Genomic DNA, 15,882 nt, shown 5'->3' with positions numbered 1-15,882 from the left:
TATAAAACTGATCAAATGAGTTGGATTACCGTCAATAAAGCCACAATTCAGACAATAAAAGGAATTATGCAAAAATGCTATCTAAAAAGCCCAAATGATCATCAATGCATGTAGAGAATATTTTATATATATTATATATAAATATTCTAATAATTATGTAATTATACATATATAATTAAATAACAATTTAATAACACCGGCTCACAATATTAAATTCACTCAAAGTTTATTGTGATATTATTGTTGATTACTAAACAAATAAATTGGATTAAAAGCAGCAAAGACAAAAAATCACATTTAGAAAAAACATGGTTGTTTTTTTTTTTTTTAAGTAATAATGCATGTCTTTACAAACACTACTAACCAAAAGGACTAAATAGTAGAGAATATCAATAATGTATAATTAAATAAACAACAGGTTTATGCAAAAAATATTAATTATAATAACAATAATAATAATCATCATAATACATAAAATACTAACTGAAATGACCAAATGATTACAAATGCATGCAGAGAAAACAAATATCGATAATATGTTTGGCAGCACTCGTATCACAGGTGATTTGCGTCGGTAATCTAGTTTTATACTACTTAGAAGTTAGGGGCCTTGCTCAGGGGCCCAGTAGTGGCAGCTTGATACTGCTTTGAACTCACAACATTTAAGTTACCGCTTCGTCTTACATTTTTACTGGTTGTAAGATCATCACAGTGACAAACAATGATGTCATTTGACCAGTTGAGGGTTAAGGGCCTTGCAAAAGGGCCCGGAAATGAAAGCTTAGTGGTGCTGGAATTTGAGCTCACAAATCTTCAGAACAGTTTGACAATATACAAGCTTTTTTTTTTTTTTTTAAGCAAACAACTTTATTGTTGCTACAACGTGAGTGATAACAGGAAGTGATGAACACATGGCTGCCCACCTGCAATCGTCAACGTCTTTCCCAACACCACACCAGTGCACATGCACTATGAAGTAACAGCATTATAGATGCTATTCTGAAGAAATGTCTATGTTCCATGCATTCAATGTAACTACAGTATAAAAAGAAAGATTTGTTGTCCTGTTGTTCATGGTGTAATAAAATTGGATTAAATACAGTGCTATAATAAAAATAAAGCCACAAAATGAACAATATACTCTCATGCCCTGTTGTATTTTATCCTTTATTACACATTAACCTGAATTTATTACACTCCTTCTAATATCTCAAAAAATGAGATTTTTGGTGGGTTTGATTCACGAACTGCTACAGTGTTCCATGTCGTATCCCCTGAACCGAAAGCGCTCACACCGTCTCAAAAGAGACTTCAGAAGCCCCCGAGGAGAGGGGCTGCTGTTGTGCAGGGAGCTCCTGAGTACTCATGGGAAATCCCAGGATGTCTGCAGCAAACGTGTCCATGGTGATGTATGGGGGGAGCTCGCTTTCCAACAGTAACTCTGAGACTGTCTCAAAACAAAGGCAGACAGACAGACAGACAGACAGACAGACAGAAAGAAAGAAAGAAAGAAAGAAAGAAAGAAAGAAAGAAAGAAAGAAAGAAAGAAAGAAAGAAAGAAAGAAAGAAAGAAAGTGAATTAGATTACATTTTACAATATGGGAATATTAAGAAAAAAATACATCTCCAGGAAGATATTGTCATAAAAAAAAAAAATTTTAGGGTTACTTCTGTTTCTAAAAGAATGTGGAACTACAAAGTAAAAAATAATAATTATTTTTATTAGTAGTAGTATTATCATTATTATTATTATCATTATTATCATCATCATTATTATTATTATTATTATATTATTATTATTATTATTATTATTATTATCACTCCCTAATACCCACCTTTAGACTCAAACATCTGCGTTTCAGACTGTCCTTCTTCCACACTGAAGCCCAACAAGGTCACAAAGCATTCTGCCAGTTCCTCCTCAGTCATGTGTTCACCTACAGAAGTCACATATAAATAAATATTTATGTTTTTTCGCGTTCCTTTTCAGATTATTCCTCTGCAGTAAACTCACAGCGAGTCACCGAAGGAGACAAACATAAAGACAAGCAGACGAATACCAATAAAATGTATGATCTGTGTATAAGTCAACAAAAGACCAAATACGTTTTTTCGATCTTGTGACGTTGATTACGATACGACAAAAAAAAACATTTGGCGTTGCGGCAGGCAAACGTAGCAGGCAACGTGCCACTCTGCTACATAAATGTAAAGTTTATACAGTACTGTACTGTAAATTGCTCTGTTTTGCTAATCTACTGTTATTTGTTAAATTATTAGCAAATTACAGTATATTCCAACATACTGATCACTATTCTTTAAGACTCCAGGGTAGACACGTCTCGAATTATAATATTTTCAACTTCAATAAGTTATCAAAACACATCTCCATTGTAAGTCAAGGACTAAACCTTTGGACAATAAGTTAGTGGACACTTGACCGTAAGATTGTTATGAATCATACTGTATGTACTGGATGTGTATCTTATCCCACCTTATACTAAGTAGAATCGTGGACATTGGACATTAATTACTCTCACCCCAGTACATATCAACCCATACCCTCATTTATTTGAAATCATTGCTTAGTACAAAGAGCAAAAAAGTGTAGTCTATAAAAAGTTATCTTTCGGTTCTCGTCTTTGCCAAGCAACTGAGGAAGGATGGACAGCTATTTGTTATCACCCTGATGGAGTTGGATGATGAACTTAATCAGTGCTGAAGCTGTTTGGTACTTCAGCATCTTCAACAAGCCTGGAGCTACCTGCAACCTACGTGAATACTGCTGACAAATCATAACTATTCCTCTAAAACCGAGTGATGCGATCAGGAGACGCGGCTGCTGAGCTCAGAGGAGGTAGAAAATTGATGCCTCTGAGAGAAACACAGGTGGCTTGAATAGTGGAGCGGGCTGATGAAGCTCGGCTCATAAATCAGCTCAGCATGCAGCCTGAATTTTACAGATGCAGTATAATAGAGACGTGCTGCTTTAAAAAGAAAAAAGAACTATAACACTATAGCAAATGTAATTGGTACCTCTAACACAAGGTACAGATATTCCTGGCATTTAAAGGTGTATTATACTTGTTACATGTACTTTACAGCACAGTGAAATTCCTTCTTGGCATATCCCAGTGATGTTAGGAAGCTGGGGTCAGAGCACAGGATCAGCCATGATACAGCGCCCCCTGGAGGAAAGATGGTTGAGCCACTTGTTTAAGAGCACCAAGAGTGGCAGCTTGGCGATACCGGGGGCCCCCCAACCTTCTGATAACACTGAGCTACCACTTCCTTGTAATAAAAATAATTTTGTGTCATCCGAAGATGGATTCCCAAAACCACACAGCAGAGCAGAATTATGCAAAATACTCAAGATATGTTGAGGAAGCCATGCAAACCAGGAGCTCCAAATGTTTTGTTTGAAGTGTACACAAGTTAAAAAATCTTGTCGACCACTACTTACAAAACTGCATTCGTAACACCAAACAATCTATTACAGACAATCTAATAAGAAGCCATCTTAAATGAACTTTTGGTTGGTACACCAGGAATCACCAGGTGTATTATGAAAAAAGCCCAAGTGGATTGTGCAAACACCATATTAGAAAAAACATAATAGCTAATAGCATTTTTGAAAAACGTATCTAGGAGAACCTTTAACTTCAGTGATCACTGATCCTGCCATGTTTGTTTGCATAATGATGTTTTCTGTGCCACCCCACAGAAACTGCTGGCCCCTGCCTGGCCACCGCAATGAAAAATCCCTGTCTCTGCCACTGCTTCACAGAATATTCAGTTCAGGACCAGGAGCTATACTTGCACAACATGGAAGCAGCCAAAAAAGAGCAAGTGGTCACCATTTCCAAAGTTTTAAGTCTGGATTAAATGCTGGTACTGGCAACCCCAGTGGTTAAAAACTGCGAATGCTGCACCTAACACTATTATAGTCCTTCTATCATTTCCTGGGGTATTCTGTCTTGGCAACTCACAAAGTTGTGTATTGACTAATTTTGGAATACACATTTAAAAGCAATCTGTTTGCACCCGGAAAAACATCTCACTATTCTCTTGAATCACTTGATCACATTCAAATTTCACCATTCAGAGTTGTTTTATGAACAAATCAATGGCCATTGTTTGATCCCTTTGGGCATCAAAACTTTACTGGTATGTATTCCACCTCCGCAGCTTCTGTGGATGACAGTGCAGAACAATTGGCAGACTTGAGCAACCAGGGATGCCAGAACAGACTATGCTTTTGTGGTTGATTAGCCTTTGCCATTACTTGCAAAAACGGACCTGCTGTTCCAATTTCTTTGGTCACACTTTGACATTATGAGTCTGGGCCTAGTAGTGATTTTGCATTCTCCATTAATGCCCCCCTTTTTTTTGCAAACAAGTACAACATTTTTCTACTATGCTGAAACACTGAAAGGCTCTATTTCTTTGTACACTTTAAACACACTAACGTCTGCACTTTGGGTGAATGATTTGCCACTGGGAGCCCATAAATTGAATCAAGTCTAAGCAGACTAATCAAACAAGTCTCTGGCCTCCAGTCAAAATGGCTCACGATGGGACCAGCCATTTATACAAGCTGTGATTTGAACCCAGGGTTGTTTCTAGCCTTTTTGGCACCCTAGGCAAGATTCCTACTGTCTGCGATAGGAACCTATAAGACATTTTTTATTTTTTTTTGGAAAGGTCTTGGTCCCACAACGTAATCAAACATGAAAAATGAAACATGCTCAGTGAAGACCCTCAAAGTGTTACGTGGAAGTGACCACCAGCTAGTAGATGACTTACTCGCCATTTGCAAGTGAAAGCATGCTGTGTGTTGAGGGAGGTTGAAAGAAAGTGATTGCAAAAACATAACTGAACAACTATACTTGTATGCAAAATCTTGTAGTAATTCTTACATGAAACACAACCTTCATGCAAACTGGTGTGAGGTTAAATTAATCTTTCAGTCCATCCGTCATCACACAGAGGCAGATGTGACTGTAACTCAGAGTGACAAACTGAGCAATGTCATGTCATGACATTCTCTATTACTGACAGTGGCTTTGCAAACAATGGCATGCAACAATCATTCCTTCATTCATTTATTGTCAGTAATCAACCTCATTTTCCCATCCGCAAAAGAAATCTTCAATAATACCAAGGACCCACCATCATCTCTGAACTGTTCCAGTTAACACTAACATTACGGTCATGTAAACCCCACACTGTTCATAGCATATCTGTTACATTAACACAATCAACAAGGACCACTATACTGCAACCCTCCACCTTATATTATCATTATGATTTAAATATTATCATTTGCACTGCCTCACTTTACATATTTTGCTATTTTGACAAGATTTTCAGGACAGCTGTAGACAGCTATGGTATCCCTGTCAACACCACTGGCACCAATTCTACTTTAGAATCACACAGTTAAGTAACACCAGAAATATTACTTCGGTAAACTATTAAGAATTGCATAATAATCTCTATACTAGACTGAACATGTCGTTATATATATCTAAAACCTACCTCTAGTCTGGAGTAACTCCAGGAGCACTTCTCGGGTGATAACCGGTTTGCTGTTTTCCTGTGTCACACCCAGCACCTGAAAAGCCTTGTGGAGGTCTTTCTTGGAGATTTCAAAGGCCGGCCGATGGTTGATATACAACTTAATAAACTCCTCCAGGTCAAGGCCAGATACATACTTTTCTGTCTCAGCATAACGACTGAATTTGACCTCGTTCTGCATACCTTCCAACTACGACAGTTCAAAGATAAAAAAAAAAAACTGTATGTATATACATCGACCGATAGTGGATTTTACAGATACCGATAGCTAAGTTGGATTGTAACTGTTGATATCCAATTAATCAACCAATAGATTTTTAGAATGGATAAAAAAATATAAATAAATATAATAGCTATATAATATAATAATAACTTTATTACAAAAAAACAGTTCTGAATCATGAAAATGTGCTGAATGAAATAAATATAAATATAAGAATTATAGTAATAAATATTAAGGAAAGTAAAATACATGCATTCAAACTGAGACAAAAGTAAGACTCCAAAAAAATAAAAAATAAAAAAAATAAAAAAATATATATATATATAAAACATCCAAAATGAACAAAAAAGGAGGCCGCTTTCATACTGTATAACGCAACCCGGAAAAACTATCGGTACAGATTTTTGGAGATAATTCCAGCAAAACTGATAAATCGATCGACCTCGACATGCACTGAATAAAAATAACAAACACGCTTATCTTATGTCTAGTCTTATTTACACTATTACCATCTGAATCAACATTGAATTTAAATTATTTGAAGTGTTTTTTATACTAATCTATAATAAGTCCAATATCAATTCATTTTGTGGTCTACTAAAGTAATGGACGCTCATACACTATATGGGCAAAAGATTGTGAACATCTGACCATAAGATTTTGTACATCCCATTCCACATTTAATCTTTATTTGCTGTTAGAATAAACTTCACTCCCCTGGGAAGATATTCCACTAAATATTGGAGTGTGTTTGTGGAGATTTGTACTTATTCAGCCATAAGTCAGGTACTGCGGTTCCAATTCATTCTTAAAAGTGTTTAAAAGGGTTTAAACCATATGTTCATGGAAATTAGCTTTGTGCCCAGGAGCATTGTTATGCAGGAACAGGTTTGGTTCTCCGAGTTCAAGTGAAGGGAAAATTCAGTTCTACCACATCTAAAGGCATCCGATACACTCATGTGCCTCCAACTTTGTCATGGTGGAAGAACTACATATGGCTGGAAAAGTGTTGTTTCTTTTCTCCATATAGTGTAATTTATAAGTGCACATAAGATTACATGTAGCTTCTTTTTTTAAAACCTGCAAATGCTCTGTCATACAAAAGCCCGAAGGCAATTCTGTTTCTTTTTCATTTTAAAAACATCAGAAAAAGTAAGGATGTTGTTTAATCATTACTGTAATATATTTTTGGAACACAGTGTAAGTTGCTAGCAATAAAATCGAAAAAAATAGTAGTCCTCTATAATGTGGCTAGATACATACAGTGTAAAAGGGGCATTACTGTAACCTCGCCCTGATGCTAAAGCATGCTGAAATGATCATTAGCATGATTAGCTTTGGCTACTGACTTGTACTGGTGCACAGCAAACTAAAGGAGACACTGTGTATAATGGGTTAATGAAACAAATGTCGTTATACACAGTCTAATTTTTAGCAAATAGTCGTTGTACAAAAAAAAAAAAAAACAAGTACCTCTTGCTCTGTTGGGTAAAATCCAAGTGCTCTGGTGAGAAAGGGAACTTCGGAAAGAGGGATACGAGTAGACACTTTTTTAGTTTCCCTCGAGTCGATGCCCTGACTGCGCAACTGACAGTAATAAAACAAATCCTTTATGGCCTAATGGAAAAAGCACAAGCATTTAGTCATGTTTTACAGTACATTTGTATCCTCCTTCACCCTCCTGCTAATTTTTATTTACCGGATACTATTTTTCCCCCTCTTACCTCAAAAAGCTCTCCATCTTGCCCTCCTTCTAAAAGAGTATAAAAAGGAAGCAGGTCTTTTCCTCCCAAAGCAGCGGCTGCCTCCAAAGCACTGCACAGACAGTTATTTTTAATTACAACAAGAACAACGCACTGTACAGGTGCTGAACGTCACGCTTAAGCGTTACACAAAAAATGTGTCCTTGTGCTGTGATGATGAACATTTCATCAATGTAAGATCTACACTCAATTGCACTTACGGTCGGCTGATCTCCCACAAGAAGACAGCGGTGTCCTCGCCGCCGGCGGTGAAAACGTATCTGCCGTCGTGCGAGCAAGCCAGATGCGAGACACCTGAAGAGTGACATATCAGGGCTGAGGACTTGTGTGGGTTCCCGTCGACAGGCAGGATCTGGAGCCCAACCTAGGTCAAGATGAATATTAAATATTGAATATTAAAGATGGACTACAAAGAGATAATATTACTATAACAGAATGGGTCAGCGATCGTTTTTCTACATACCATGTTTTGCGTTATATAAGCCATGTAACGGGAATTCGGATCTCCGTCGTTAGAGGGTGGCAGGATCAGTATCTTTTTTACTGGAGAACCATATGTGGGTCCAAGAACTGTTTTTCTATTTGAAAAAAATCATTTAAATTTAAGAATCATTAATTCATTGGCCTTATATTATATATTGTATAATTTTTATATCATATTAAACAGTAATAAACATCATCATGTTCAACAATATTCAGTGGGCTGAAGAAAGAACAGAGACCTGCACATCTTTGTGGTGCCATTGAGTAGTTTCAGTTTGTACTGGTCAGATGCGAACAGTAAGAAGTGCTCCGTGGTTAAAGGTGGATACCAGGCCATGCACGTAGGGACGGCACTTTGCTCGACGCGTTCTGAGCTGAGGATCAACAAATCGTCCTTTGTGCTGTTCGCCAGGTCGTACTCGACCTACAGATGGAAAAGAGAACAACCTTCCGATCACAGCAGTGAACACACAGTGACTTATATATGAACAAAAGCTTGTGGGACCATAAATTGCTATTTGCTTTGTTTTGAATATACCATTCCACATTTAGTACCTATTTAATATTATAATAAGGGTGGTATTAAGGTCTGATACTGATGTGGGTGAGGTGAGGAGGCCGTGGGGTTTGATTGAAAAATTCATTTTAAAGGTGTTCAATCGGGTTGAGTTCAAAGCTCTATATCAGGAGATCTTTCACTCCGACCCATGTAAAGCATATCTTCATAGAACTGGCGTTGTGAATAGGGGCGTGTTCATGCTAGGGAAAATTTCATGCTACTGCATTCAAATATGTCCTACACAAATGTGTGCCTCCTTCTTTGTGGTAACAGTTTGGTAAAGAACCACAAACAGTTGAAGAATTTGGTGCCCCGATACTTTTGCAGTCTAGTGGTTAGGATGCGGCGCTCTCAAGCCAGATGGGTTGCACAAGCCAGCACACTTTAATGCCGGTCCCAAGCCCGGATAAATGGGGAGGGTTGTGTTAGGAAGGGCATCCAGCGTAAAAACGTGCCAAATCAAATATGCGGATCATGAATACGGATGATCCGCTGTGGCGACCCCTAATGGGAGAAGCCGAAAGAAAGTTTACTGTATCTCTATATTATACACCAAATACACCAAAGATACTGACTAGTCTACGATCCATTCCCAGCGAGAGCAGGCGTGGCTTGGTGCTGTCCAGGTACACCCCGAACAACAGGTCCTGAATAGGCTTGTAGTGTGAACGATGCCTCCCGAGGTACTGCCACACACACTGAGATCTTTCCTTATATAGATGAAACACCATCACAGCTTTCCCTGTGTCCTGGAACAGAAAAAAAATTGATTTATTTCTCTTTAGATCCAAAGTTTTATCAATGAAGAACTTTAGTGGCGTGTGCACTAACCGCAGCGGCCAGGTAAGAGGAGTCGTGAGAGAACGTGAGATGGGTAATGCAGTCTTGGCTGTATTTAAAGCTCCCTTCTCCTTCTTCTTCTAAAGTACACGGATCCAGAATCTTCACAAGCCCGCTGACAAAGCCGACAGCCAGGTAAAAGCCTGACACACACAAAATAACATCATTGGGATTAACTAGGTTGTAGATGGGGGGTTAAGAGGTGTACAGTGGGATTGAACGGAGTTGATCTGGTTTCTTGGGTACTCGGGTTCACTTTTCAGAAAGAGGGTTTGCGGCCTATAAAAAGGCTATTATTTCATGATGAAGACTTGGACAGAAATTAACTTTTTCGAGGTTGAAAACGCCAGAGGGAAAAGTAAAGATCGTACTTCAGGAACTTCTTCACTTAACTGAATCATTTGTTATGTGTTTTTATAAAAAAAACTAAAAATATATTTTCAGTTTCTGGCTATTTATGTACACTTGAAGATATAAAATTGTTAGGTATAGGGGGGAAAAATCACCCAGATTAATTCGGGTTGTTCGTCTTACCGATTCATTATATAACACACTCGCACAGACACACACATTTACCTTGAGGATCATAGGCGATGCAATGGATCTGCTCTTCTGTGTGAAACATTTTGCTGCAAACAGTCACTTTGCGCTCGTAGTCCCAAACCTTCAGGATGCCGCTGTGGCTGCCCATAGCTACGAGAGCATGTTTAGGGTGACAGGCTACTGCGTTCAGTGGCTCTGCATGTTCTCGCATTAAAGTCTGAGCGGTCCTGCTTTGTACTTTAACGTGCACTACAGAGGCCCTCGCGGTCGACAGGACAAGATTTCTATGAAAGGAAGACACACATTGGGGTATAATAAGGAAATATGAATCCACTGAGAGCAATTCATGGACTGATATATGGAACTTTTATAGAATAGAATAGCCTTTATTTGTCACATATACATTATAGCACAGTGAAATTTGTCCTTTGCATATCCCAGCTTGCTTAGACCCTGGGGTCAGAGCACAGGGTCAAACACGATACAGCACACCCCTGGAGCACAGAGGGTTAAGGGCTTTGCTCAAGAGCCCAAGAGTGGCAGCTTGGCGATACCGAGGCTTGAACCTCAGACCTTTCGATCAGTAACCCAGCACCTTAACCACTGAGCTACCACTCCCCTATACACCATAGTGTGAGGCAGTGCTCAAATTTAATCAAGTCGTATGGGGGTCCCCAGTTGTTGTGTAATTCATATATTTTTTACTAAAATAATCTTGGGGACCCTATTTGGGAAGTCTATTTTTTACTTGTCATGGGGGGTTGCTAATGCTTTATTGGGGTTCCCGAATTCCCCTGGCCTGCCTAAATTTGAGCACTGTAAGGGCACATGAATTCAAGTTGTAGTTTTGAATAGCCAACCAATTGTTGCTCATGCTGCATCAGATGGCAATGGAACATATGCAAAATTTCTGGAGTCTTCTTCACACACAAGCTCACCCATGATGAATTATTTGTGAGCACGCCATTCCTCATATCCATATTGTGCCTCATGGACTTGAGGCCGCAAATAACAGTGGCATCATTGGGAATCATTTCCTATATAAACCTTCCTCACAGTTTTACAGCATTTGGCAGATGCCATTATCCAGAGCGACTTATAATTATTTCATTCATACAATTGAGCAGTTAAGGGGGAATAAGGGCCTTGCTCAAGGGCCCTGCAGTGACAGCTTGGTAATGCTGGGATTTGGAGTCTAACATCTTATCTACTAAGCTACACCTACCCTTGCTGTCACGTCAAGCGAAAGGCACGAATCCAATTGCCGACTTACCTACTGACAAACGGTGCTGCGTTCAGGATGCAATCTTCTGTAAATGCGCCACCACTAACGTCTGGAACTTCCTTGGACAGGGAAATGGATGTGATGGGGTCTAAATCGAAGTCGATTAAGCAGGTAACACTCTTGAGGTTTTCATCATAGAATCGGATATGGCCTTTAACATCTCCTGTCACAAGAAAGCTGCAGGGAAATATACACAGAAGGTCACAGAGGAATTTATTAAGTGAATGTATTGCTTAGTTAAATATTGCAATATATCTGAATGTCTAGCTCCAAATTCATTTTGTATTGTTTATTAGACATCATTATGTGGCACTTTTAGTTCGAAGATTTTAAGATTGGAGCAACACAGCAACACATTGATTCAAAACTGTACATTTTTATGTGCGTACCTGTCACACCATGTCATCACAGTAATCCCATCCTTCTGTAGTGGGACTAATTTAGTGGCTCGCATAGTATGCCCTTGCCCTGGGCTCGACCTCAGCATATCGAACACCACCATGTTCCCTGCCAGCGTACATGAGAACGCCTGCATGCCTCCAACGTGGAAAACGGTCTGACTTATGCAACCCACTGCTGTTTTGAATGTCTAAAATGTTGCAAAAAAGCAGAAAAAAAAAAAGTTTTTTTCTGTATTTATAATAAATGGTCTTATATCAATAGGGATATTAATATGTGGAAGCTAGAAATGACTTCATTTGTCCTGTAATATGTCATAAAGGAACAGAAAAAGTAAAAACCTTACCTTGGAAATTTCAGGAGCTTCATATCGCATGGATTCTTTCTCCTTGAGCCAGATTTGGCAATTTAACAGAAAATAATGTCATTTCATACACAATATACACATCTATTGAGCTAATAGACGGATATAACCAGTGCTCACCCAGGTGTAAAAGACGACATGATTTGCACTGTTACTGAGAAGCCTTGTGCTGTCAGTAGGGTTGAAAACGATGTGTTTCTAGAAAGGAAAAAAATATGAGGTAAGTTCCCCAATTCTTACCAATGATTATGTGCTGGGTATAAAAAAAAGTGTTACATACCTGGCAACCAAGCTTTGAGTTGATGTCTACCTGGCATTCCGGACCTTCAGTCTCATTAGTCCAATCCCAGATGCAGACTTTCTGTGATCGGCAGTAAAATGCAATAATTAAATGCAAACGTGAAATCAAATCGAATGAATGTACAGGGTATGGTGTGGAAATACAGAGTCTTATGTTCCTTTTGATTTTATATGCAACAAAAATAAAAACACAGAAGAATTGGACAGGGAATGACTGGAAGAAAGTTCTGTGGAGAGATAAGTTCAATTTTGATATTTGTTCGTAGCCAAACATGGAGGTGGAAGCTTAATGGTTTGGGGTTGTTCTAGAGCAGGGAAGGTTGGAGACATTCTGGAAAGTGGAAGGAATCCAGAACAAACATGGCTACCATTCCATACTTCATCACCATGTAATTCCGTCTGAATTGCAGCTATTTAGGACAGACATCACCGCACAATAAGACGATGAGCCGAAGTGATATCTATCATGAAACGACCTGCCCAGTCACCACACCTAAATCCTGTTGAACTGCTCTTGGACTGATTAAACTGATCGTAAAGACAGAAAGAATTCGAACTAATGAAGAACGGCTTAAATGTCTCAGATGAATGTTTGGAGAAACAAACTGTCCGGATGCCGAGAGTGTGTAAAACTGTTCTTCGTGCTAAAGAAGGGTTTTTCAATAAAAAATCAAGTGGAACATGTGCACATTTATAGATTTGTTTGATCAAAGTCAAGCTTCATATCTAGTTTGTTGCATATAAACAAAAAGTAAACATGCATGAGTCTCTAAAAAAACATAAAAACACTCCACACTCCACACTCTACAGCCTTCCTCCAACCTGAACTGTTCCGGCTCCAACGGTCGCCAGATATTTCGAATCCTTGGACAACGCCACAGCATGAACACCACCCTCAGGATGACAGTCGAACATGGTGTGAACAGGGATCCTACAACACATACAGTACATTCACAGCCTGCTTCAGGAATTCAATACATATAGTGCATATGTTAGGACGAATTGCTAAGTGTTATACCCTGTATACGAGTCCCATATGATCACAAGGCTGTCGGGACCCTGGTCAGCGCTCACAATCCAGCGTCTGTCCTCACTGACACACAGGCAGGAAATGGGGTTGCGGTGACCCTGAGGACAAACGTCGGGTTTAAGAGCAACGGCGTCAAGCAGAGAAATCGCAAATTACAACGATTAATACTGGTGTCATTCAACGTTTAAAACAATCAGGTAAAAAATAGAAAGAAAGAAATGGGTTATTGCCTTCATCTCCCTTTTTTCATTACCCGATTGAGTAAAGAGACAGCATGGCTATACATTTTTTCTTTCCAGGTTCTCTTGGGTTTATTTCCCACTTTCTAAAAAACTTAGTGTTCCTGACCAGGGTTACCAGTGATATACTCCAACCCTGACCAGGATAAAGGGCCATGAAGTTCATTTGGTAATTTTAGGTGCTAATCTGGAACTTTTGTGAGCAGGAAATTGTACACAACTAGATTTTCATACATTTGGCAGACGCCCTTATCCAGAGCCTTATTCCAGTAACAGTTATCTCAGTTACTAAATGAAAGTATGAAATCAGTCAATCCATCACTTCATCCATTCATCCATCCTGATAGCTTTTCTTTTTATTTCTGATTCTAAACATTTGATTTCTAGATATAAAAACTATTTCACACTAGAAATGTTAAGGAGTGAGAGAGAATTTGTTAAGAAGAATGTTGAGGTGTAATTTTGCTAGATTCCTCTGGAGGTTGTAGATCCACTATGTTCTATAACACTGCATGTGAAATGAACTTTGGACACTGTACAAAAGTATGGGGACCCCTGACTTGAAATTTTCAGACCCAAACCTGTTCCGGAATGACCCAAAGTACACAGATTTATGAACAAATGTCCCCGTTTCTATGAAGAAATTCATGGATTTCTATGAAGAAATCTCTTTGGGTTGGACTGGAAGATCTCCTTCTATAGAGCTCTCCTCAACCCTCACACCTTTTGGATGAATTTTTCATACTGACTGCACCCCAGACCTCCTCACCTCACCTACATCACTACCTGAACTTTACTAACACCCTTCTAGCTGAACGAATTTCCACACAAATCTCCACAAAATCTAGTGGAACATCTCCCCAGAAAAGTGGAGGTTTTATATAATAGCAAATGGGGAATAAATGTGGAAACAGAAGTGAACCTTTCTCCATGTAGGGTTAGTTTTAAAGATTACCTGCAGCAGATGTTGCGAATTAGACGTGTGGTCATGTATGACAGCTACGTTAGAACAAGCGTACAGGATGACAAGACGGTCTTCATCCAAGAGGCTAAAGACAGGGAGGGACCTGTTGATCCCAAACGCCCAGTTCAGAGTCTAAAAACACACAGTATGATCATATCATCTGGAGAGTATCAGAGGAGATTGTAGATGTAAACGTCTCAGTAAATGACCTTATGGGTCAGAAGATCAGATGATTACCAGTGGGTGAGTTAGAAGGCGCTTCTCTGTTTCAGCTTTGAGGGACACTGTGGTAGCTGTGTACACGTGGCTGGATGGGTTATCTCCTTCCATCTCTCTATCATTCTTATTTTCTGTGTGGAGCTCTTTTTCTTTTTCCACCTGATCATCCACAGATGTCTCCTCTCCAACATGTGTTCCACACTCAGTTTCACTTTCTGCTCCATTCGCTTCTGCCATGTCTCCTGGAATTACTTATATTATACACAAAAGAGTGTTTAATAGTTTATTTGAATCCTAATGCTATAAAATTGAAACAACGAAAACATCTACACACCTTTTATATCGATATCAACCAATAAAAAATGTCTTCCGGTAACAGCGACACTCTGCTAACAGAAGCGTTCCGTTGCTAAGATACGCGGTTGCTAAGATACGCGTTCTGCCTTCGGAATCGCAAACGCTACGATTGGCCAGCATGACGCTTACGTCATGGACCCGATAAAAAAAAAAATTATTTATGTTTTAATGCGATTTTTAAAATAAGGTTTTTATTTCAATAACAAAAAAGTGCTAAAAAAAAAGAATTTGCTGAAAACGATTTTGAGTAGCTGCATATCGTAAATAGTTTTTACGTCATTAACAGTTATGCAAATATGCCTTTTTCTCAGGCCACGCCCCTTATGCTAATCTAAAATTTATATCGATTATATTCTATGTTGTTATATTATATTAACATAATATTATATATATTGTACTATATAATTCTAAATAGAGGATATGTGGCGGTTTAATGGGCAGAATTGACGCCTCACAGATCTGAGTTTCTGGATTGGATCCCAGAAGGTATCTCAGGTAACTCAGGTAAATGTTGCATGTTTTTCCACACAAGTTTCCTTCACTTACCCAAAAACATGCAACTTGTTATTTTGACGATGTTTGAAAGTGTGTATAAACTAACCGGTGTCTAATCCTGGATCAGTACCAGGAGCTCGGTGTTCTATTGTTCCGGTTTCTGAAGACCTTCCAAATGTCCTCATAAGTGATCTACATGTATTGTATATGAAATTAATGAAAATGATCTAAACAGAGCC

At 38.8% G+C, this 15,882-nt stretch overlaps 1 protein-coding gene across 3 annotated transcripts; it reads right to left on the bottom strand.

Annotated features, from left to right (window-relative positions):
- Positions 1-845: 845 nt before the first annotated feature.
- On the bottom strand, positions 846-15,211 carry cfap251 (cilia and flagella associated protein 251). Of its 3 annotated transcripts, none has more exons than XM_046842182.1 (21): positions 15,126-15,211; positions 14,810-15,042; positions 14,564-14,704; positions 13,358-13,467; positions 13,162-13,270; positions 12,320-12,400; positions 12,160-12,237; positions 12,022-12,063; positions 11,666-11,865; positions 11,265-11,453; positions 10,025-10,275; positions 9,440-9,591; positions 9,184-9,357; positions 8,289-8,473; positions 8,030-8,144; positions 7,767-7,930; positions 7,528-7,618; positions 7,277-7,420; positions 5,542-5,770; positions 1,836-1,937; positions 846-1,447 (listed from the first exon to the last, which is right to left on the bottom strand). In XM_046842182.1, exons 2-21 carry the CDS (start codon positions 15,026-15,028, stop codon positions 1,290-1,292), a joined length of 2,934 nt encoding a protein of 977 aa, XP_046698138.1. In that variant the 5' UTR covers positions 15,029-15,042; positions 15,126-15,211; the 3' UTR covers positions 846-1,289. The 3 variants fall into 3 exon arrangements, 2 of the variants coding, with proteins under 2 accessions (XP_046698138.1, XP_046698137.1); XM_046842181.1 differs by having other exon boundaries at positions 14,810-15,033; positions 15,126-15,140; XR_006924747.1 differs by lacking the exon at positions 5,542-5,770 and having other exon boundaries at positions 1,306-1,447; positions 14,810-15,033; positions 15,126-15,151.
- Positions 15,212-15,882: the final 671 nt, after the last annotated feature.

This window comes from Silurus meridionalis, chromosome 27 (genome assembly GCF_014805685.1).
Source record: "Silurus meridionalis isolate SWU-2019-XX chromosome 27, ASM1480568v1, whole genome shotgun sequence".
NCBI lineage: Eukaryota > Metazoa > Chordata > Actinopteri > Siluriformes > Siluridae > Silurus > Silurus meridionalis.
The sequence above is the reverse complement of the archived record's forward strand: the minus strand, read 5'-3'. Positions and strand labels throughout refer to the sequence as shown.